Raw genomic sequence first — 24,101 nt, forward strand, 5'->3', positions numbered from 1 at the left:
TTGGGGGACTTTTCAAGAATGGAAGTGTCCTGTTTGAGGATTTGTCTGTCAGTTGAAGGTTTGTGTGTGATTAACCCGATCAGATACACGGAACTGCCACAGGGCAGGTTGTGTCAAATATTTGCGCAGTAAGAAACAAGACAACATGGTGCATGCTAATCGGGCAAGGTGTTGAAAGTAATAAATTATATCTACTCCATATTGTACAAATTATTCAGAACTGAAATTATGCAGGCCTGTGCCTATTAGTGACAGCCTGCCACATCAGTGCTGGAGGGCTGAATTGTCATGGGAATGACTCTTCTGGGGGGGGCGGGGAGTTTATAAAATTAATCTTCAGGAAGATGACCACTGTAAGTCCATCCAATGCATCTGTGCTTGTTGTGTTGAATTTGATATTTTTCAGGGGAGGATGGCATGTTGGCCCTAGAGGCTTTTTTTTGGTGTTTATGACTTTCATCTGAATTTGCTGTGTGGGCATGCTAGGAGACAGGAAAGCTTGTCCCTTTAGGGATGCTGCTTTGGGACCCCCTCATTCTGCATGAAAGATCTGGGGTAAGCCTTTTACAAAACTCCTTTTGTTGTGAGAAGTTTGCCAAACCTGAAACTCGATGCAGATGTGCATTAATTTCTCATGTTCACAAAGAGATTTGGGGAGCAAAAGAAAAAATTTGTCCCGTAATAGACATCTAGATTTTCAGGAGCTGAAAAATCCGTTGTTGTGAGTGCTCTTTTAAAGCCCAAGTAAATGCTTGCCCAAAAAAAGTTATATTTCTACATATTGAAAATATAAATGTTTTCCCAGGGTGAGTGGAGGCGAGTTGTTTGTGTGTTCTGAGTGGGCTGCTTCAGAAAGTAAAGGCAAGTCCCAAGGGAAAGCCTGTGCTGGGACAGGGAGGAGAGAGCAAGTGGCCGGCTGGAACGTGGTCGCTCTCGGTAGCTCCCTCACCCAGTGCTGCTGCCTGCACACCCCGCAACTCAATGCTACCAAGGTCTGAAGTTTTAAAATAACACACCTGGATGGCGGTTTAATTTGCCAGAGTTGAGAGATTCCAGGCAGAAAGAGGCTTTGAGGGAGTCTGGAAGACGCTGTGTTTGTTTTAACCTGGTTTGGTTTTCCTTTTCTGTGGTGCCCAACTGAAGGGAGAACCTGACAGGCTCCACTGTGCACCGCACCGAAAATAGATTAGCCTTGGTGCTCTGCGGTCGGAAAAAATCCTGTTTGTGTGGACAAGCAGTGTATCTTCGGTCTTGCCTTGGGTCTTAGTAACCCTGCTGCCCAGTCTGATCAATGCCGGCGTGAAATTAGTCGGTGCCCTCCATCCAGCAAGTTGCTCAACAAGTATCTGTCTAGGAGCGATGTGCTGTAACTCAGAAGAGCAGCCTTAGTGCCTGGAGGGAGGCAATAGGGGTTAAACGAGCCTGGAGGCAGAGTCGCTTGTCACTTCAAGTCATTGTCCCTCCTAAAGGCATTTGGGGCGATACAACCTTCCGCTGTTGCTGACAACCCTGTTCCTGTTAATTAGATGAAGCTACAAAAAAAGACTGCGCATACGAACCTGCTCTATGCATTATAAATGCCCTACCAGTGGTTTTCATTCGATTGATTCTGACAAAGAGAGACAAATCTTTGCTGTAGCAAAGGCCTCTGAGACTTATGTGAATAACAGCGAGGGTAGTGATGTGGCCTGAAAAGCTATCTGTAAACAACAGAAAACAAAGTCATGTTTGTTCAAGCTCGGCCTCGCAATTGCCCTGATTTTTTGGCCATACTGGAGTTCCCTCTGTAAATTGAAACAGCTGGTCAGTCTTCCGAGTCATACACTATGCAAGCAATAACACAAAGTGTGGAATGAGGTGTTTGTAGCTTTCTTCTCTTTATAATATATCTCATTTCCCTCTGCCCTTTCCAGGATGCCCACTTTTAAACTGCAGTCTTGCTGTCGGTTGTGGTGCCCATGTAACTCTGCAGATTCTCAGTGTGCCTTCAGCGAAGCGGCAACAGCATCTTTAACAGTGATATTATTAATTTTAAACAAAAACCTCCCCAGAACTGCTAGCGCTCCTGTGTAGACGCACTGACTTTTGCTTTCACTATAGAAGAGTCAGCAATGTAACAAATATGCGTAAATGTGTTCTTAGCAGTTACTGTTGCTTCTTTGTCCCCATACCATGTTGATCTGGGGATGTTTTGTATATATCCCTATTATTTCCAAGTGATGGCAACACCCCAAGGATGTTTACTCAGGCAGGGGACTGAGCGGGGTTTTCTCATAATTGTAAACAGAGCATTTAAAACAATGTAATCCAACTTTTAGCCTGTTCCCATTTTTGAGCATTCAAACCTACATGACAGACTGATGAGCTCTGCATGTTTGCCAGGAAATCCAGGTTAAACCCAGTCCCCTGAACTCAGGCTTCTGCATCCTGACTCTCATCCTGTTTTCAGAAGAACTGGGGATGTAGCAGAGGGGAAGTTGTGTATTTGCCCCCTTGGGAAATAGATCTGTTTGCTGTCACTGTTTGGTCCAGCGGCCTCTGGGCAGGTTTCGAATGTGGTGTATCAGAGAACTGCCAGGAAAGAGAAGGAAGTGGGTGAGAGACCCAAGAGCACTGCATACGGATAGGATGAGGTACAGTCACTCCTATATACTAATTTTTTTCTTTGCAGCTGCTAGAGAAAGGAAGGACAAAAAACAACGCATGAGGTAACAATTGTGGCTGTATCTGGTGTTTCACGGGTATTCCCACCACCTTTGGGTGGCAGTGGGTGTTAGGAATTGTCACATCTTACGTGAATCACTGTTTTCTTGAACTGCACCAGTCAAGCACACTCCTGACCAAGTAAATGGTCATACTTCATATTAAGTGCCCACAATTCTTCCTGCTGTGCTCCTCAGCCTGCAGCACAGTACAGTTTAAGTGTTCCCAACCCTGTGATCCTCAGGACTTCAGTCCCAGACACTGCCAGGGCAGGAAGCTGAGCAGAAACAGACTTCTGGAGCAGAAGGTGCTGGAGAAGAACAGGCACGTGTGGGGTGCGAGTGGCACAGGGCGACATTGCTTGAGGGCTTTGCATTCCCCTGGCGTGGGGGAGCTGCTGTGCCCCCGGCAGCTGTGTCCTCACTCCCTGCCTCAGCTGCTCCCCAGAGCGAGTGTCTTTGTCACCCTCTCCCTGTGTGCAGGACATACGTCTCACACTGAACCCCTCACACGTTGAGCTCATACAGTTTGGCCAGATCTCTGGTGGCTTGTTGGGAATGTCAGAGGAGGAGTTGTAGGCCGCTACAGGTTGTTAGCGGGCGACCAGCGAGGCCACAACACGAGTGGCCGTTATCTGCCTGCTGTTGTCTCTGCAGGAGAAACTATTGACTGAATCTGTTTTTAGGGATTTTCTGCAATGAATGTGCCTTAGTAAAGCAAGTCACTGTCCTTTGGTATACACTTGAACTCCAAATGAGCCTAAGGCTGGGAGTGTGCCTGCAGTTCAGCGTTCCCATCTTCCACAGTGATTTTCAGCGAAAGTGGCAGTCTCTTTAGTAACAGCTTTCATTTTGCACAAGGGTTCACACAAGCCTCGGTTCTGCCCCCGTACACTCTCTGCTGGCCTTTGCCAGTAGTTTTTAACACTGCATTTCCTAATCCTCTTCCCCTGCAGCATTCAAACTGCAGGTCAAGCTTTGAATGGATAAGGTTATTAAATCATCCCTCCGGGTCATGGATGGGGGGGCTTAAATTCCATCATGTTTGATTCTGGCAGCTTCTCAAGGTGCCCAAATTAACTTTGGCAGGTATTTGTAAGCTCATCTGCAAAGAAACAGGACCACGGATCTGACAGAGGAGGTGAGGCAGAGAGAGGGCAGAAACTGAGAAGAACAAAGCAGAAAATAAACAAATCCCCCAACTGAGGATGCTAAAGGCTGCACTTAACTATTAACAGAATAAATCATTCCTTTTGTGTTATTCAAAAATGGAAAGTAATATTGGAAGAAAATTAAGAGCTTGCTCTACATAAGATGTCTGCATTTAAGATTCTGCATTTAAGATACTTTTTTTTTTTTATACCCTGTGCTTGCAGGAATCCAAAAGAATCAGTGAATGTGTATGGCCCTGTTTTCACTTGTTTCAGACCTGATTTAGTCAAAGCCAAATTATTCATGCTGCCTTTAAACAGCCTCCTCAAGAGAAGTAGGGCAGGAAACTCCCACAATAACCCCACACAATGGGAGTGAGAGGCCAGCCAAACGCCGCCCGGGACACGTGAGGAGGGAAACCAGTGCGCCTTTGAGCAGCTGGAAGAAGATTTCAAGCCTGGTAATTTTGTCCGAGGAAGCATGAAGGGCGCCTTTCATGAGAGAGCCCGACTTGTCGCAGCGCATCGACACGGCACGGAGTGAGCAAGGCAGGCAGAGCGGGGTGCTCTGCGTGCACTACGTCGGACTCTTTGCTGTGGAAGAGCTTTTAGCTGAGATTTATCTGCCTCCTGGTCAGTTATTAAATACATGACACAACCTCATCTGCCTGCTGGCGGTCACCGGACCGAGCCCGTGGGACCAACGTGGTGGTTCTGCCCCCGTACACTCTCTGCTGGCCTTTGCCAGTAGTTTTTAACACTGCATTTCCTAATCCTCTTCCCCTGCAGCATTCAAACTGCAGGTCAAGCTTTGAATGGATAAGGTTATTAAATCATCCCTCCGGGTCATGGATGGGGGGGCTTAAATTCCATCATGTTTGATTCTGGCAGCTTCTCAAGGTGCCCAAATTAACTTTGGCAGGTATTTGTAAGCTCATCTGCAAAGAAACAGGACCACGGATCTGACAGAGGAGGTGAGGCAGAGAGAGGGCAGAAACTGAGAAGAACAAAGCAGAAAATAAACAAATCCCCCAACTGAGGATGCTAAAGGCTGCACTTAGCTATTAACAGAATAAATCATTCCTTTTGTGTTATTCAAAAATGGAAAGTAATATTGGAAGAAAATTAAGAGCTTGCTCTACATAAGATGTCTGCATTTAAGATTCTGCATTTAAGATACTTTTTTTTTTATACCCTGTGCTTGCAGGAATCCAAAAGAATCAGTGAATGTGTATGGCCCTGTTTTCACTTGTTTCAGACCTGATTTAGTCAAAGCCAAATTATTCATGCTGCCTTTAAACAGCCTCCTCAAGAGAAGTAGGGCAGGAAACTCCCACAATAACCCCACACAATGGGAGTGAGAGGCCAGCCAAACGCCGCCCGGGACACGTGAGGAGGGAAACCAGTGCGCCTTTGAGCAGCTGGAAGAAGATTTCAAGCCTGGTAATTTTGTCCGAGGAAGCATGAAGGGCGCCTTTCATGAGAGAGCCCGACTTGTCGCAGCGCATCGACACGGCACGGAGTGAGCAAGGCAGGCAGAGCGGGGTGCTCTGCGTGCACTACGTCGGACTCTTTGCTGTGGAAGAGCTTTTAGCTGAGATTTATCTGCCTCCTGGTCAGTTATTAAATACATGACACAACCTCATCTGCCTGCTGGCGGTCACCGGACCGAGCCCGTGGGACCAACGTGGTGGCTTCTGTGCTGGTGGTGGCAGAAAATACACACACGCACGCACAGCCCACAAGCAGCTCAGTGTTTGTTTCCACTGAGAAAGTTTTGACCTGCTTAAAGAGCCATTGCTATGGAAACCTAATGAGAAGATAATTGAATGAAACGTCTTTGCTTTCCATCCCTTTCTCACACTGGTGCCAGCAAGGTCAGAACCTTGCAGGCCTGCTTTCTCTTCAGGTTCATGCAAATTTGATAAAAATACCAAAGGCCCATTTTCTTCCCTGTGCCAGCTCTGGTTAGATAAATTATCTGGTATTCAGTCAGGAGCAGTTACAAGTCTGTCAGTTTTTCATACTAATTATGTGACTGGGCCATTTCTAATGGAGGCGGGTAACCAAATGGCTTTGCAGCAGAGCCAGCGTGCGCTTTCGCATGGGTTATTCACCGCTATGAATGGGCATAATATTTGTAGATTGAAAATCCCATCCAAAACATTTTCCTCAATGGGCTATAAATAGTCGTTGGGAGGGAATAAGAGGTCCACTATCAGTTTATTGAAGATCATAGCAGTGGTGGTTTCATTATCAGATGGTGCTATGCACCTGTGGATTTTATGGTCCGTAAATGAGATGCGGCCATGTGTTAAAGCACATCTGCACTTAAAATACTTAGTGTTGAAACAAAAACCCATCAGAAATCCTGTCGCTCTCAGTTCCCGTGTTTGTTCTGTTTCAAGAACGATGAGCTTTCAAAAATCAACAGGCGCATTCATGAAAGCAGCACATGGTGTCATTTGTTTCCTTTCCCAGTTCTGCGGTGTACCAGCACATTCACATCTCAGGGCACGTATGACTGTCTCTTGTGAAATCAACCACTCCGTATGCGAGATAAGCCCTGCTGTTTTTCTCTCTGAGATCAGAATCAGTCCAGAGGTAACGGGGAAAGCTGTAGCCTAGTAGCTCAATACAGCCTAGTTAAAACCCATCTCAATAATCAGATACAGTCTCAGCTGGCTTGCGAGCAAATTGCGTGCATTGGTTCTTCCTTGTGCTCCAGGTTTTGGAGCCCACCTCCAGGTTTTAAGGGTTAATTTATAAAAAGGATTGCTTAGGTATAGCAAGGTCACCCCCACTGCAGCACTTCTATGGAAAGGTAGATTCAAAGACCGATTTTGCTGCCTGCCTTTGCTGTTGTTCATACAGAACTCACAGGCTGCATGAGAAGAACCAGAAGTGTCCTCCAGAGACAGTGCTCACTCCTGATCTTTGTTGTCAAAGACGTCTGGTCTCTATCTCCCAAGGACCCTCTTAAAAGCAGTTAGTTAGTTTTTAAAGCTGCTCTCCCTTTCTCTACTTACTGTTGGAAGTTTGTCCAAATAGTTAGAAAATGTTAACTCCTCTTTCCTAATTTCTTCCCAGCTATGTCTTACTTGTTCGTGTGCCTGATTTATTAATAGGCACTAAATTAATCTTCTTGCAGCTTTCAGTTTTGACAGACTGAACAGGCAAAACTTTTCTAGCTTTCTCTCGCAAGATAAGCTGTCCAGTTCCCTGACTATTCTAACAGCTTTCCTCTTTACCGCTTCTGGTTTGAATTCATCTTTCTTGAGCATGAGTAATGACGGTTGTGCAGCTATTCCCATATATATTCTTTCTTTGTACTGCCGTTGGAATTTCCCATCCTTATGCCTTCTAGGATTAATGTGTTGGTTTTTTCTCAGTGGTCCTTTTTCAGCTGGTATCCCCAGGTACGCTTGTCCTTTGCAAACCTCCAGTGTTTGAAAGGCTGACTTTTGTACCAGTCCTGTTTGCGTACTTGCACATTTTAGCATTAAATGTAAACTCATTTCTGTTAAAACAGTCTTTCTAATTAGCTAGCTCCTGGTCCAGGTTCTCCGCTCTGGCTGTTGCTACTAAATTTTGTGTCTCTGATGACCGAGTGGTCTGATGTAATTTACTGAACTCCACTGAAACCGGTTGTCTCTCTGAGGCAGTAGTATTTGATTACCCCAAAAGGAGTTCCATTTTTAGATTGTCTGTTGTGCTGCTTTTTTTTTCCTCATTTGTTTATTTCAGCAGTTTAGCTCCAAGAGGCCTAAAGTATCAGCCTAGAGATAGTTTTGAATTTGCCTGATTAATGGATTAAAGTTTTGACCCCTTCTGCAGCTCGCTTCCAGAGATTATGGGTTGATAAGAAAGTACTCCTTCCCTCTGGCCATAAATCTTTTTTTCTTCCTTCTTGTCTGAACATATACCCATACGTTTCTTCTGCTATATGCTGTGACAGAGTACATTTCATGTGAAAGCTTGCTAATGAAGTTGTACATCAGACCACAACAAAAATGAAGGCCTCCACGGTGGAGTAATGGCATTTGGCTCCCTTTCAGACACGCAGTGCTGAAACTTCTGCCAAGTGTCACTGCATCATTAACTTTCAGTACAAGTTATCAGTCTATGAATGGAAGAACACAAATCACTTTCAGTGCACGTTCACAGAGGAGCTGCGGATTTAACAGAGTAAGGGAGTGTAATTGGCAAATCAAACATACAGCGACTCCGAGGTATTCTGGAATTTTTCACCAGACATCTAGGAAGTAAAACGCTTGATTGATTTCGCTGAGGATTTTTAAGCGCCAGAGTTGTCTGGTGGAACTAAAAAGTGAGTGCCTTATCAGGCTCTGTGTGGTAGGTTTTGCTGGCATTTCCATCTCTTCAGAGCAGCTGTTAGCATTTTCAAGGTCAGCCCAGGCATGGAAGATTTCCTCTTTAGGGAATGCATGAAATGATAATTGGAATTTGCATCCTCTGATGAAACTCAGCACAGTTCTTAAATCAGTTATAAATGAGGAGGTGGTCTGCTTGCTGCGGATCCTACTCTTCTCCCTACCCCTTCTAGCTCAGGCGCATCAGCAGTTTGCTCCTACTGCTCTTCCCCTTCTTCAGAGACCAGCGTGCGATGAGTTGGTGGCCTCAAGCTAATTCCCAGTGAACAGATGTCCACATCACAAACATTGCAGCTACACCTGCTGCTTACTTACATCGTTGTTGGCAACTGGGCAAGAGGAGAAAAGGATTAAAATGGATTTGGAGGCTGAAGAGCACAAGAGACTGTCTCCCCACTTCACGTCTGATTTCACTAGTCAGGCAAAGTTCTGATCATTAACAGAGTTCATTTTCTAAGGACACCGATTTAGTGCATCTCATGGATACTAAATTCATTTAAGATAAATAGAATAACTGCTTGATGGGTGAGGTCTATGCTGAGGTGCAAAACATACAGTGGAATAATTTTGCCAGTTCCAACAGAACTTAGCTTTCTTTTTACTTGGTTGTCTCAGTATACAAGTCCACATACTTTTTGTCTGATTTACCTTTATTTAGAAAAATACTCACTGACAACTTTAAGTATCTGGATGAAATCCTGGCCCAGTTGAAAGTCTTTTAATTTTGGACACTGGCTTTTCTGGAGTTTCTACCCAGAAAGTATAGGGGGTTTATTTTTTCTCCTGCATTTGTTATTCAAGCTTCTTAAAAACTAAGCATCTGGTGGCGTATCACCTATATCATTAGCTTTTGCCCATCAAGGGTAAGCAGCAAGGAAAGCACTAAATGTCTCCTCCTGCCTGGTGCACTCCACATCTGAAATTTGGTTGCTTCAACTGGTTTGCAGTTTGTGCTGGATTGTATTTGTAATCGGTCTGAGGTTGAAGGAGTTTATATATCAGAGCTTCACGGTGCCAAACCCTCCTTGTCTAGATGAATTACTAAACCAAACTGAAACTTCATACTGTCTCATCTTCCCTTTAATGATCTCTTTGCAAATTGATGAGCGTGTTTTTCATGCTTATGAAACTTTGGCCAGTAATTGCTTGCATCTTCTAAACTCTGAACTGGCTTGAACTGAAATTTTCCTTGGAGGGGTTTTACTGAATTGATAAAAAACTCTTCACTGCCCTCTTCTGGGGGGTCTAAGAAAGCGCAAGGAGCCTGTGCGAACGCTCTGGACAGCAGCTAGAGTATGGCATGTGTGTGTTATTGTATGGCCTCCTTCAAAGAAGGATTTGGCTTGAGGTCTTCTTGCTGTGCTGGGGTAGGCATGTTTCTGTTCTGCGTGGCTGCAGGACAGCCACCGCACAATAAGCCATTGTCATGTGGCGGGGCCGAGCTCCCGACAGAGAGACTGCGGTAACGCTTTGCACTTGGAGCCTCCAGCAAAGCCATTGAAGCTGGCAAAAGTCATTTCGCTGGCTTGGTGCAGCTTGGTTAAATAGTGATTCCCATAGGAAGGCTTCAAAGAATTGCACAAGATTTGGTAATTTCTATTAGCTCCATTTATACAGCCAGAAACAAAGGCAGTGAAGGGGGGTGATGTCTCATCAGAGATCCCACAATGAACGGTTGGCACCGAGTTGGAATCCATTACGGAAAACTGGTTCAACATAAAGACCTAGAATAAAAGATTTACTTACTATTTTACTGGGTTGTTTGTAAAGTCCGTGTTCTGTTAAAATAAGTCTCTCCAGCTAGCTTTTGAAGAAGGAAGTATACAGTGGTGGGAAAGCACACAGAAGGGACTCCGGAGAAAGAAGTATAGTCTTCTGTCATCTATGGTTGTGCTTCACAGGGTCTGGACGAACCTTCTTCATCTTGTCTTTAAAAAAAATCTCTACTCTCTTCCACACAGTGGCTTCTGAAAGTTTAATGAAGGCATGTTTATAAAGCATTTTCAGGTGGAAAAAAAAAAAAAAAGGGCCAAAAACTGTTTACAGCTAAACAAATATAGCATCGCAGTGCTACAGTTTCTAAGGCAGCCAAAATACTATTTTACAAATGGAAAGGGGGAAAGTATGTGAAAAAGTGTTTTTCTGAGGGATCCCTAGACTCCTTTTCCTTAACCATAGGTTTCTGTTGGTATGTATTTTTCTATGCTGGTCACAAAAGGCATGTTTAAGAGGGGAACTCAGTTACTGTGGTCGGACCAGTGGCTTCAGTTTTTGTTTCCAACTTGCTGTGTTGGGAAGAAAAGGGAAGAGAAAACAGCTCATGATATATTGTTTGGAAACTATAATTTACTGTAATCAGGCAGCTCCCATGAAATGTGAGAAGCCTACATCAATAAGTCCACTTCTCTGTTTTTGTCCTAGGCTCTCCATTCATAAATCAAGTTCGGAAGAAGGCTCTGTAGGTCAGTATATTTCATTTTATTTAATACTCCTATGGAATTCTTAAACGGGTTTGAAGTTCTGCTTGTGCTGGGATGTGAAGAGCTGAGTAAACACAATGCTGGCAGAAGTCAGCAGCATTTGGGGGGGGAGGGGGGACTGCAAAGGCGAGTCTTTGCAGCTTTAAAAGTTAGATGCTGAGTGTCTCAATGATCACTGACACTGCCCGACCAGCATTGTCATGTGATAAATATGCATCTTTTGACTTGTTTTATTGAATTTTGAATATCTGCATGTTAGATCACTGCTAGCCTATCCGTTTGTGCTCTGAAAATTGCCACCACCAGTGAATAACTGGGGTTTCATGTCACACCAGAGTCTCTTCCTTTGTTTCTGAAATATTTTGCATTCTTAAATATGTATTTGTTTTCCATTGTCTCTCACATTTTCTTTCTTTTTATTTCAACTTACTATATGTAGTTCATATTGCTATCATATTGCTAAGTTATTTGCTGAGCTGATACAATTCTGGACAAATTTTATTTTGGTCATGGGAGAGGAAAAGAAAATCTGGGAGAGTTTTTTTGTTTCTTTCTTTTTATGTTTTTTTTTCCTAGGGACATTTCTGCACAGTCTAAACTTAAACTGTGTTTCAGAGAGTCAGTAAACCCAGCTTCTAGGGTGAGATCCAAAGTACTATACTTACATGCTGAAACTAAGTGGCACAGTATAAACTGCATTCCTTTGAATTTTTCAGAAGCAGAAGGGTGAAGTAACTCTTTATCTTTAGCATTTCTGCCAGATCAGGCTCAGTATGTTCTCCTGCAGATGGCATAAACTTTATAGCGTGTGTTCTGGTTAATTCAACAGAACACAGTTTACGTCCCCTACCTTGAGCCAGATCCCATTTCTTCTTTAGAACAAATGATTTTTTTCTGGGTCATCGAGCCATATGCAGATTTGATATTAACGGAGATGGAGACCCAGCCTTGTACAGTCCAGGCAGACAGAGAGCAATAGTCAGATGTAGCTGATTGTCCCATAAAATTTCTCATGCCAAGTAGCAGAATGTGCCTGTGTTTTTGAGTGTGTGTGTGTGCGTTAATATATATGTAAAGTATTTCTTTTCTGTATAGATATGTACACACATACTAGAAAATTATTTATCTTAGTTGTGGCTTAGGCTGCATAATTGTAGCTCAGTTAAAGAGAATAAACCAACAAAATACTTCAAAAACACTTCTAGACTTGACAGTAACAACTCAACAGATACCAAAATGAATGTAAAATATTTTCTGTTTATAATTCAAAATATGTAAGTTACTGGCTTATCTCAGTCCTCTATAGCATTGGCAATTATAAAAGAATGTGCATTTCCCTGAAAAGCTACATCAGCATAGTTCTACTACAGAATAAATAATGAAAAACAGAAAATTTGAGATTTGTTTTATTCTTGTTCTTGACTTAGAAAATACAACTTAATGTTTGAAAGCTTCTCTAGCATTTACTAACTAGTGTTTCTTTCTTAAATTCTTTTTCCCTTTCCCCTCATCCTCCCTCCCCACTTTCCTTTTAGGGAAAGCAGACTGGAAAAAGAAAAATAAGTTTTTTTGGCAGAATTTCCGAAAGAACCAGAAAGGACTAATGAGACAGACTTCAAAAGGTAAATCATTTCTAAGGACATACAACCTATCCGTTTAAAATAAAAGGAGCCAGCATCACAAAAGAGTAAAACTCATTTGCAACGGTGTGGCAGTTGGGGGTGTGTGGATCTGGAAGTGTCGCAGGTTTGGTTCATCGTGGGGGAGCTCAGAAAGACAAGTCGTATTCTGTGAGACTGCAGACATGAGGTCCTGACGTGGTCCTGGCTGTCAGTGATGGCACTCCTGCAAAATGATGCAGTTGATATATATTTATAAGTCATATCTCTCAATGAACAAGCTGTTTGGTTTTTTTTTTCCTGATCCTGACTTGCTGAGAGAAATGGTGATCTGTTTTAATTAGAAAGATGTTTCTCCTTCCTTTGGCATTTGGTTACCTTGACCTGTTTGCTTTAGGCAGGAATCCAACCTCTTCTTGTAGGAGAAGATGCTACAAGGAAGAGTAGTAAAAGTGCATCTGGTGACTAGTGCAAATGTAGGATCAATTCCACTTGAACTGTCAGGTGTCTTTCTCTAGTTCTTCTCCAAAAGACGCAGCTGTGCGTTGCTTTAAGTATTTGTCTTCACACAGAAATTTCTGTTTCCCCATGTGTATCCGTTAGATCCTTGTGTTGCAAACAGATGCTTCTCCACGTCACTATGTCTGTGTTCAGACAGATTGTGGAAGATGACAGGAGCCCACTTAGGATGTTGGAAAGGGGCACGTTTACACACTCAGTTAAGCACCGGATCCTTGCTGGCTCTCAAGGCAACTTCTAGTTGTCCGTGCTGACATGCCAGGCACAAAAGGAGAGGTCCTGGAGTTGAGAGCCCCAGTGCATCCAGCACCATGGGCCAGCTCCGTGGCCAATTAGATAGCTCAGATAAATCAGGGGACATGGCCAGTCCACAGCAAAGAGGCCAGTGCAAGGGCCCAGCGTGCCTTTCCTGGAAGGGCTTCCCATCCGCTCTGGCAGCTGACTGCAGGATTCCTCGGGGCCGAGCGCAGGGCTTTTCTGGCATTAGCACTTTCTCTTTTGATTCTCGTCTTTCAGGGTCAATAGCTTTGTGATGACAATCACTTCTTATTTCTCCTTGTCACGCTCTCTTGCTTCCAGTGTCAGAGCAGACATAGTTTTCTAGCCCTAATTTACTTACTTTTCTTGCTCAGTTACTTCCAAATAATTCAATCCTTTGAAATCATAGCATGGGACTGCTCTGGGGAGGGTCTGTTTCTGGCCAGCCAGATCCACGTGGCGACCAGATTTCAGAGCACTGGGTAAAATCCAGTTTTAATATACCCCACTCAGTGCATGACCTTTTACACATGCCTAATACCTCTGTGCTTTTTCCTGCAGGAGAGGATGTGGGGTATGTGGCCAGTGAGATCACCATGAGTGATGAGGAGCGGATCCAGCTGATGATGATGGTCAAAGAGAAGATGATCACCATTGAGGAAGCACTTGCTAGGGTATGATATGTACATCAGTTTCCTTGAGAAACGTGTTTTAGGATGTAGGATATACCAATTTGGAGTTCTCATTTGCTCAGCAAGCATATGGAGAAGGGGGGAGAAAGCTTGCCTATTCGTCTCATTGCACTATGTAGCATAAATTATTGGCAGTTCCTTTGTTAACGTGTTAACATTTCCACACCACTTTTGATTTTGTATCCTTGTGCAAAATACTGTGGTGGAACACAGGGTATTCTGTGTGGGCTCCATTAGAGGTGCAGAAAACGTTTAGATCATGAATTGGCACTCAGATTTCTATGCTGACATATTGCATCTTGAAATAGATTATCCTAGAATGTAAAGTTATGTTACTGTCTGAAGAAAGTGTTGCTTTGCTGGGAGTCATATCATGAAAGAAAATGCAAAATTTTAAAATTACCGGGTGGTAATATCAGGAACTCTCTTAATTCTCTGCTGTTAATTTGAGGGGGGGGGCTATACCTGATCTGTACCGTTCATATATGTACTGGTACTGTTTCCCTCTAGTGGTCTGAGCTACTAGCAGCAACTTTTTCTTTTTTGAAATATCATCAGTTCTTGATGATCCTCTCAACAGTTTGGCTCTAATAAAATTGCTTTTCTGTCTCAAGACTTTTATTGGAAGATGGGAAAGATGGTCTGCTGTTTTAAAATTATAAAAGATGGTTCCTAGCCTTTACTGCAGATCATTTTCTTTATGAAGGAAATTGGCAGGCTATTGTGATTTAGTCTGTCCACTGTAAACTGCACCTCTGAGATGGGGATGGGTAGCTTATATTTTACCAGTGACAGTTCATGAAAATTCAGTATTTACAGATCACTTCCTTTTAAGAAAAAAAAAAAATTCATCCTTAAAACTTCTGATTCTAAAGCAAATTAATTTGTTTTGAACAAGTGAGACATGCAGTACAAAAGTTCTGATTTTCCCAGTTCCACAATGATATGGGGGGGAAAAACAATGAAAGGATGTTAACTCTTGCTATTTTAATGAAGATTGATGGCTTCTTCTCAGTGGAAAACGTTCCCTCTTTTGAAATTTCAGCTGAAGGAGTATGAAGCCCAGCACAGGCAATCAAGCACTGTAGATGCTACAGAATGGCCTGATGGTTCTTACTCAACATTTGATGGGTCTTCCAATTGTAATGTAAGTACTTGTCATTCTGATATAGCTCCCAGTATCATTTAATATTTAAATTCTTTTATTGCAGTAGAGAAATATCCTGATTTACCTGGTGATTTCCTTAATAGCAAAAGTTTCATTTGACCTTATGATGCTACATTCTGTCTGCAGAAAATCTTTAACATGGATTTTTAAATCTTCTAGGTTTGTTGTTGCAGACTTCTATGGTCTTATTATCTCTCTTTTAAATCTGGCCCTTTGTCCCTGAGCTTTTGAAGCATGAGTGGTACCTGGCAAAAAATGCCTGTGTTCCAAAATGCACAAAAAAGGGTTTTTAGGTTTTTTGGAGGGAAATGTTTTGCTTTGCTGATTCACAGTAACTGAGAAGTAGAGTTTCCCAGGCTTTTGTAGCCCTTGTTGATACTTTCTAGGTGAGGGTCTGGCTAAGTTCTGGCTGCCTGCTGCTTTCAAACAGTTCTATCTCTGCATTTGCTAACTGTCAGCACAGAGAGTCTGCAGCTTTTGCCAGACCCATAAGCAGTAAGGCAGCTTTCTTCCCTCATTTTTACTTCTGAGCTCTGTAGCTTCTGTTGTTTTTATGGGCACCAGACAGTCTTTGTGTCATGCCATACTGCATTAATTAATTTTTCCTTCCAAATATCTTCATTTTCACTGAGTAGTTTATTCCACTTCATTTCTCTAATTGAAAGTTCACAGATAAATCTTAGAGAAGAACACATTTGGCTGTCAAATCCAAGCTCTTTGTAACCCATATAATTGAATCATAGGCTTTTGAGACCATTGATTGATTTATTTATTTTATTGTCAATGGAATTTCCTGCTAACTGCAGCAGGCAATTAGCTTCTCCTCCCTAAACGAAAAGAGGAATACTATATCATTTTATGAGAAGTTTAAAATATTTTCTGGTGGAAAAGATTTTCTTGTTTGTATTAAAAAAAAAAATATGCCTATCTTTAGTTAGGTGGGAGTAGAGGGGACCTTGTAAAGAATAGACAAGGACGGATCCTGACTCTTCTGCACTGATTATTTAACCGACTGAAAGATGTCTTGGTCTTTTCCTCATTAATATTTAGAACCTGAACTTTCCCCTCTTGAGGCCTTTGGCCCAGGTACCTATTGCATAAAAGCCTCAAAATTCTCATTTACTGTGGTCAAATCTCAGAAGGATACTGAGTTTCTCTCTTAAAATCTTCTGATAGTATTTGTGTATACCTCTGAGAACTGAACTTGACTTAGTATTTGCTCCCTAAAGGAACAACTTGGGACCTTTTCTCTAAAACTAGTTCCCTAAGCCATCTTTACACTTTGACTCAAGAGCTCTGTTGCCTCTCTCTGCTGTTGTGGTAGGATTTGAACCATCTTCCTGCTAACTTTGATAGGGGATCTCTGTTCCATTGTGTGGATACCTCTCGAGATTTTTGCCCTTCCTTCTAATTTTTATCCTGGTTACATTGAACAGAAGCTGTGAAACTGCATGCCTTCAAGAGAAAATCAGATCATCTGCAGATAAGAAACTTCATGTTAGAACAAAAGTCAGCTTGGCTTTCTTTTTTGCGGATGAGAAAGAAACTAGGGTTAGCTGGGGTGAAAAAACTTTGGGCTATAATTGATATGCAAGAGGGAAAAACAAACAGTGCAAAGTATCAGATATGCCTAGAGAGAGGGCGTATGTTCACCCAAACTGCGCTGCCAAAGGACATCTCTGTTAATCTAAAAAGACCAGCTTTTGAGAGGTGCAAAGAGGATTCTGTTTCAAGCCCTTTCTTTTCCAAATGGTTTGACCTTCAGCGCCATTTGTGTCATTTGTATTCTGCAAATTTGGAATCTCAACTTAAAACTACCCCACCCATTTTATAGAGGCTATGAAGCAAAGATGTTTTTCCATATACTAAAAACATTTTGTTAGATAGCCCACTGCCTTCTAACCTCATAAAGTAAATGAAAATGTGAGTCACTGAAATTGAAGTTTCTGGTTTGAATTAAAACTCCTTGGGCAATGGCTCTTCTGGTTCTGTTGGCATTTTTTCTGATTTTTTTTTTTTTTTTCAGTCTCATGGCCAAATTGTTACTAGGCAGTTTTTAATGGAACATTGTGATCATACTTGATCATTTGGTAAATATTTTGTACACACAAATGATAAAAGTGAATTGCAGGATAATTGCAGATTGGGGGAATTTAGGATAAGGATAATTTTTAGTTTACTTGCTATGCGTTTGTTTGGTAACCTTGGGGATTTAAGACTTAGCAAGATACTAGTATAATGGCTTCTTTTTTTCTCTCCTCCTTTTTTTATCTTCCCAGACAGAGAGTCCTGCTGGTAGGTAGGAGGACTTGGGAGGATGGGTCACTAGATTTTTGTGGAGAATCTTGGTCTAGCTTTGCCTAATGACTACATTTCAGGAATTAAAAAAAAAATAAAAAAAAAAATATAGAATCTAGGCAATCAGAGAATCTAAAAATGAAGGCAGAATGTCTATAGTGTTCTAAAGGTTTAAGTACTTCATTGCTTTCAAATCAGCTCTGCCCACAGCATAAGTACAGCCACCTACAAAAGTACATCTAAAGGGCAATTGTTGTAACTAGCATTAGTTGTTGTTGTTGTTCTCCTTTTTAGGAAAAAAAACCACAACCTTTTTTTCTTTTTAAGCTTGTGTAACTGTCATGTGTTTATGACTAACATCACTGGCCTTGATCCTTAACTCATTTTAAAGACTGGTTTAAGGATTCTTTTTCCCAGCTCCTCCCCTTTTAAATTACTGTACCAGGAAATGGAAACTTGGGGTTTGTACCCTTACAAAACTAAACCCCAAAGATGAACCACAAAGGACCGAAGGGTTGAAGGGTCATCGTCTCAGCATCCGAAGGGAGGCAGCCCTATGTCATTGATGTGCTGTTAATTGTATGTCATGTTTGTTTGCTCTTAGGAAACAAACAAACAAATAAAGACTTTGCCAAGTCAGTAGGTGACTTGGTTCTCTGCCATTTGAACAGTTTATAGCTTTCAGTCTCACTACTGTGGTCCCTTTGTTTCACAACAAAGTATGTGTGTTATTTATTTGCTAATGTGGGAATGCAATTGAAACTGTTTTTCTTTTTAGACAGATGTGTCAAAAGTGTAAAACACCTTATAATTTTTTTTTTTACGAACTTATTTCTGAGTATTTATGTTTCATCTCTGTTGGAATGAAGGCTGCTCACAGTAATACTAGACAAGCTTTCATTGCCTTGTGCCAAGTGTTGGGATGTAAAGCAGGTGCAGATTACAAATGGATCTCTTTCTGGATTTTAGATAAGGGCCTATTTGTCTTCAGGAGTCAGAAAGTCCAGGGAAAGAGAAGACTTCAAAATTGTATCACATTCTTTCTTTACACTGAGGTGCCTTTTATGCTTCTTAAAGATAGAAGCTCGTTTGATAACTTTGGGGGGCTGAAATTTTCAGTTCATCTAAAACAGGGCTGCTTCGTCCCCAGAGCCCCATTGGTACGGCTTCAGCCCAGCTTGGAGGACCAGCGTTAGGAGAAACCAGTATAAATCTTTTCCTGTGCCCTCTGCTGACAGACTGCTGATTGGTACCAATCCCCATGTTTGATGCAGGAGTTGGGGAAAGGACTGAAGCAGGAGGGAGGCTGTGACAGAAGTGTGCATCACACGTGTGCTGCCAAGGAAACGAACCACTAATTAACTTCACTGACGGTTTCTGTAGATGGAAGTTAAATGAAGTCGTAATTATCCCTGTACTGAACAGTTTTGTTGGTCTCCTCGGGCTTCTGTGTGTTGGTTTTGATCAGCAGCTAATGGTCAGCCATCCAGAGCTCATTAGCACGAGCTCCCAGGTAGTGTAGCCGGCCTTTGTTTGAAGGGTGCCACAGTGAGATGTGCCGTGCTCCCCCGAGACCTCCCCACCTGCCACATCTGGCCACAGCAGCCTTGGGAGAGAGGCCATAAAATTTATGAGCCGGGAGAACAGAAGCAGCACCTCCCTCCAGCAGTATGGCCTGCAGGCGGGCAGTGGGAAGCCCACGTTCCTCTTTTGCCTCCCTGGCTTCCCAACGCTTCTTTACCCAGGTCTGTCAGCGTGGCACTGGAACCAGTAGGAAACTGGCACCCCAATTTTTTTTGCTGAGGAGGTTGGTAGCTGTTGTGCAGACCTGGAGGCGTGCCATGCACATCTGCATCTGCCCTGAGGCTGATGCTGGGGAAAACTCCCCTTTGCATTGCTGCCCTTTTCCATCTTCTGTTAACCCACTTTGTGGCAGCAAATCGAGTCCGCGGAGCGACAGCGCAGTCCGAAGTGAGATAATCTGTTGTTGCTCATGTTCTTCATATTATTTCCTGGGGAAGTTTTCATTTACCAAGTCATTAAATGGGGCTACAAGTTGAAAGGGTGTGCAGTGTTGGGCTTGTGTCTGCTGCCAGTGTCAGAGGCAGAATAACAGACGGGAGCCTGAGAGGTGCTGAAGCTGTTCAATCACAACTGTATTACCTATGGTACAAAGCTGACTCTGACAAAAGACAAAGGTTGAAAGAATTATCTCTGACTCCTGACAGCCATTACCGTTTGGTAAGTGTGAAGAGTAGGAAGAAAACAATAATTGCAGTGTAACTTCTGTCGCACCAATTATCTCGAGAGTACATCTAAGTGTAACTACAGCAAATCCACATTATTCAGGGTTACACACTGTTTCAGTGGTTCAGATTGTAGATGCTTTCTAAATACAGCCATTTTTAAATTGATTGATTTTTATTCATATTACTGACGGATTCTTAAAATGTTTAACTTTTTTAACATTGCTATTGCTCATAGTACAGGACTGTTAGAGTAAACAGTCATTGGAAAATGCCATTGGAAAAAGCCATTCTTTTGATATAGTCAGTTTGTTAGATCTAAGCTGGAAGCTGATGCATTTTGGGAATCAGCTTTGGGTATCAATGGAGAGTAGGGTATGATGAGGTTTTTTTAATTTAAACAGTAGTGTTTAAGCTGAAGCAACGTGGATACTTGGAGCATTTTGTAAGCTATGCACTGTTAGCCACATTTTTGCTGTTATCACAGGACTTAGCATTTTTGGTCAGGTTTGGTTTTTTTTCCATGAAAGGCTAAAGGGTGGAAGATGATGTTTCTATGTTTCAGCTCTTCTTGGAGAGCTTGTTGGCACCTCCAGGCCCCGCATGCTCTTTGAAGTGGCAGAGGGGAGCTGATGCTGAGCATGGCTGTGAATGCAAGCAGAGCTTTCGTCTTTGCTCCAAAGATTCTAGGGACCCAATTTCTGTTAAGACCTGCTGAAAGGCACTGATGTGCCTCATTGTATCGGATGGTGTATTTATTCTTACTATCCAAGTTCCTATAATACTGTCAGTGCTTAGTTAACAGTTATGATGAAGAAGGAGCCTATAAGAAGACATGGCTTCGAAATGATAGTGCTGAATTCCCCCGCTATGTGCTTACCACAGTGACCCATCCTGGGATGCGCTGGCTCCTTTTCCACTGATCTCAGGGACAGTGTCCAGCACCTCTCGGTGAAACCTAGTCGCAAAAGAATTATGGCCTATTTTGTTACAGTCTTTCCCCCCTCTCCATCCATGCGTAACAGTAGGGTCTCCCATGGGTATAGTAATACGAAAACCTTCCTGAGAGAAACTCTAATCATCATTACAGTTCCCAGGACACAACACAAAGTTTTAACTAAGCTCAGTGCTGAGGAGTGGTGATAGCAGAGCTATCAGTGCTGCGATGTGGAGTGATCATAGCAGACCATCGGTGTATTTATATTTGGTTTTGTAGAACGCTGTAAGGAGTTTTTTACCTCTTTGGTCTGAAATGTTACAGAACACTTTAGAACTTGCAGGAGAAACACATTTATTTAGGAATAAAACTGTATCACTTCGTTAAGTATTATTTACCATGCAAGGCCTGCCCATGGTGTCATCAGATACAACTTGGCTAGGTATGTGTCCCTGGTGGGACTAAACATTGTCACCACAGTGTGTTGGTGTAATGTAGCCCAAGTAAACCTCCTACTCACCACCAGTAGGAGTTGCTCCCGTGGATGTGAAGACTGGATGTAATTAGTCTGTCGTAAGGTCTCTGAGAAAAATCTTCCTGCTATCATGACTCGGAGAAGAGAGCTGACAGTAACGCGCAGGCAGTGACTGTAATTAAGCGTGTTCATAACCACTTCTGTTTTGACTGCATTCAGACAAGCCCCATTGACTTACTTCACCACAAAATGTTTGGCCACATATTTGGGGAGGGTGGGAGGTAGGAAGGCAAATTAATTTAATATTCATTCTAATGCATTACTTGGCTTTTTCTTTTTTTTATATATATACCTTTTTGCCCTTGGGCAGCTGCCTAATTTCTCCGCTTATTACCTAGAGGGTGGGGGACCATGGTAACAGTTTTTTCCTATGGCTTTTCTGCCTGCACACACCAGCCAGCAGGAGATGCTGCAATCCATAATGTGGCTTCCCTGCCCCCATCTTTTCTGAGACCAAGCCTATTAAACTGGAACAAAGCCTTGCTCAGTTCAAGAACTAGAAATCTCAAAGCCATGTGTTTCACTGCCCTATTTGGCAGACCCAAGCTGAATAATCTTTGCTTGTGGTACAATAGAAAATTTTAATTGTGCTCCCGTCAGTTACAACTTCTTCCCCCTCCTCACCACTGGTGTTTCCTTTCTCGCACTTAAGATGGTAACATTAATAGTTTGATTGTTTGAAAATACTCTAAGAATGTAATTTAAATTACTACACCTTTCACTAAAAGGCTCTCGTTCTCCTTTTTTTTTTCCTTTCTCTGATATTAATTTTGTTCTATTTCATATATTGCTGTTCCACTTCGGTTTTCCGAAATGCGGGGAGGTTGGTTTCCAGCCCCAGGGGTGTACTCCATTCATGAATAGTACAACCTGCACCAAAGAACAGGGATTCTCCCCAGGCCCTCTTACCCTGAGATGCAGTTGAGAGAGCCTTGTTACTCTCTTTCCCATAAGTAGAGGAGTCTGCAGGAGAATTGGAAAGGAACACCGTACTGTAACAGATACAGAATAATGTAATGCAGAGCTTCATTCTGCCACATACACCTATGACAAGTGGTACGTGCGTACAGTTGTAATGTCATTAAAACTAATCATGCTAATCAGTGAGAGAAACACTTCACCATGAGGAAATGTGTCTGGCTTGCAGATGCAAACGTTGACAATGTGCTCCTCAAAATTATTTAACTAAAACCTGGAAACAGTTAACAACCAGGAATTTGCCTAAGCAGCTATTCTAGTATCAAGCCAGTTCTCCTGGGAGAATTAAATTTTTGTTCTCTCGTTACTTATGACAAATATTTCCCATTAATTTCAGCAAGCAGTGTCGTCACTAGCTAATGTGTAATATATCTTTCACTAAAGTAGCCGTTGGATGCTCCTTTGATTTCCTTGTAAGTAATCACAGACCAAACCCAGACAAGGGATTGCTGTTTCCTGCAGTTTACCTGGGGGGCTGACACTATCACTGCATGTTATGGACTTGCACAGCCTTTGTAATTCATACTCTTGCAGTTAATTGTGTAAAGTGGCAAAAACGTTTATGACCTCTGTTAAATTTCTTAAAAATTTTGGAGGCCTTTATTTGTAACCTCAGGATATGATGCAGATTATCACATCTGAACTTCACACAGTTTTCTATAAACAGCCTCCGCAAGGATTAGAGGTTTGTGAAACTTTCTTAATGAAACCCAAAACCTTCAAAACTCAAGTTGCAAAGCCCCAAGCTTAGATCAGTTTCACTCGTGGCCATGAACTTTTAAGGGAATCTGGGATACATTTCAAGGAAGTCGCTGTCATGTTTCACTCGATGTGGGCTGGTGTGTTATTGAAATTGGAGAACACTAGCTGGTTTTATCTAAAGCTTAGTATTTTCCATGGGGTTTTACATCAGGGTTTTGGGACTGAAGCAATTCAAGAGTTAGAACCCCGTTACAACACACCAGAGAATCTAGTTTACATGACCACTAGGGAGTAGAAAAGCTGTGTACGGTCACTAGTACAAAGATGGAGAAATTGAAAAAGGATATTTAGGTAAGTGGCTCGTTAAAAACAGGCAGTCCTCAAAGGAAGTAGATGTTTAGTCCCACTGTGATTTCACTGTGTGATTGATCTGTGGTGAATCCAGATTGACTGGCTGTTGATGGTATGGTCCTGAGTGAGGGGAATCTTTTCTTGGTTTAAAGAGGGTGCTGTTGTGATATGCCTTTGCTATTGCTTCCACCATGGGATAGCAGTGCTCCTAATTAGTAGAGGCTTTGGTTCATGTTTTCTTGCGCTCTGGGAAGAATTGTCCAAAGTCTGGACTTGTCCTAAGGTTTGGGATTAGGTATGGTTGACTGTAAGAGGAATGCTAATTTACTTGAGCATCTCATAGTCTGTTTCTTAGGAAGGGGGAGGTCTGAGCCCAGCCTGGGAGGAAAAGTTGGAAGTCATGCTGCAGCGCTTCATGAAACTGCAGTGTGCCTAATTCTAGACCAGTCTGAGATTTCTGAGTTAAACGTCATTTGCCTTTCCAGTTCTTAGTGATGTTCTTTTTTTTATAGCACTGAAACCAAGGGGAAATAAAAAAAAAAAAAAAAAATAGTAAGTTCACTAATTTAAAAAACATTTAAGCAAGGTTTATTTTTCTGTCAAATTAGCCCTTCATAAAGTGAAATTCTCAGGGGGGCTTTTTGTCAAAAGAATTAAAAAGTGAAAATAAAACAAGCCTGGTAAAGGGCTTAAGTTGTATTTCCTATAGACACAGCCTCCACTCTAGTGGTCGTGTTTGAGGGTCAGTCTTCGTCCTGGCTTTGCAGAGATTCTCTGTATTTTTTTTCTTTCACTGAAATTCCATAGACAGTAATTAAGGAACTGGAGGCCAGCAAGAGGTCAGCAAGCCTTCGTCAGTGAAAACAGGGATTGTTTGCCATGTACAACACTCCCTTTTTTCCTTGTGGTGAATAGAAGATTTGCTTAGAGCTGATGACTTATGCCTTTCTTGCAAGTTATGCAGCTAGCGAGTAACTGGGGGAATCAATCAGTGAGCAGAAAACAGCTAATTGAGTCCAGCATCACGCTTTTGTCTTCTTTACATATTCAGCGCTGGAATCGGAGCCAGTT

At 42.3% G+C, this 24,101-nt stretch overlaps 1 protein-coding gene across 2 annotated transcripts in view; it reads left to right on the forward strand.

The window, feature by feature from the left end:
- SASH1 (SAM and SH3 domain containing 1) overlaps positions 1-24,101 on the forward strand; it is a 572,614-nt gene that overhangs the window by 511,957 nt on the left and 36,556 nt on the right. Inside the window, exons 5-8 of one of the 2 annotated variants that reach the window (XM_014951054.1) lie at positions 10,669-10,709; positions 12,263-12,349; positions 13,685-13,797; positions 14,861-14,962. In XM_014951054.1, coding sequence (XP_014806540.1) covers positions 10,669-10,709; positions 12,263-12,349; positions 13,685-13,797; positions 14,861-14,962 — 343 coding nt within the window. The remainder of the gene's footprint in view (positions 1-10,668; positions 10,710-12,262; positions 12,350-13,684; positions 13,798-14,860; positions 14,963-24,101) is intronic. The other variant, XM_014951056.1, reaches the window with a different exon arrangement.

Source organism: Calidris pugnax, unplaced genomic scaffold, assembly GCF_001431845.1.
Source record: "Calidris pugnax isolate Ruff unplaced genomic scaffold, ASM143184v1 scaffold24, whole genome shotgun sequence".
Lineage (NCBI taxonomy): Eukaryota > Metazoa > Chordata > Aves > Charadriiformes > Scolopacidae > Calidris > Calidris pugnax.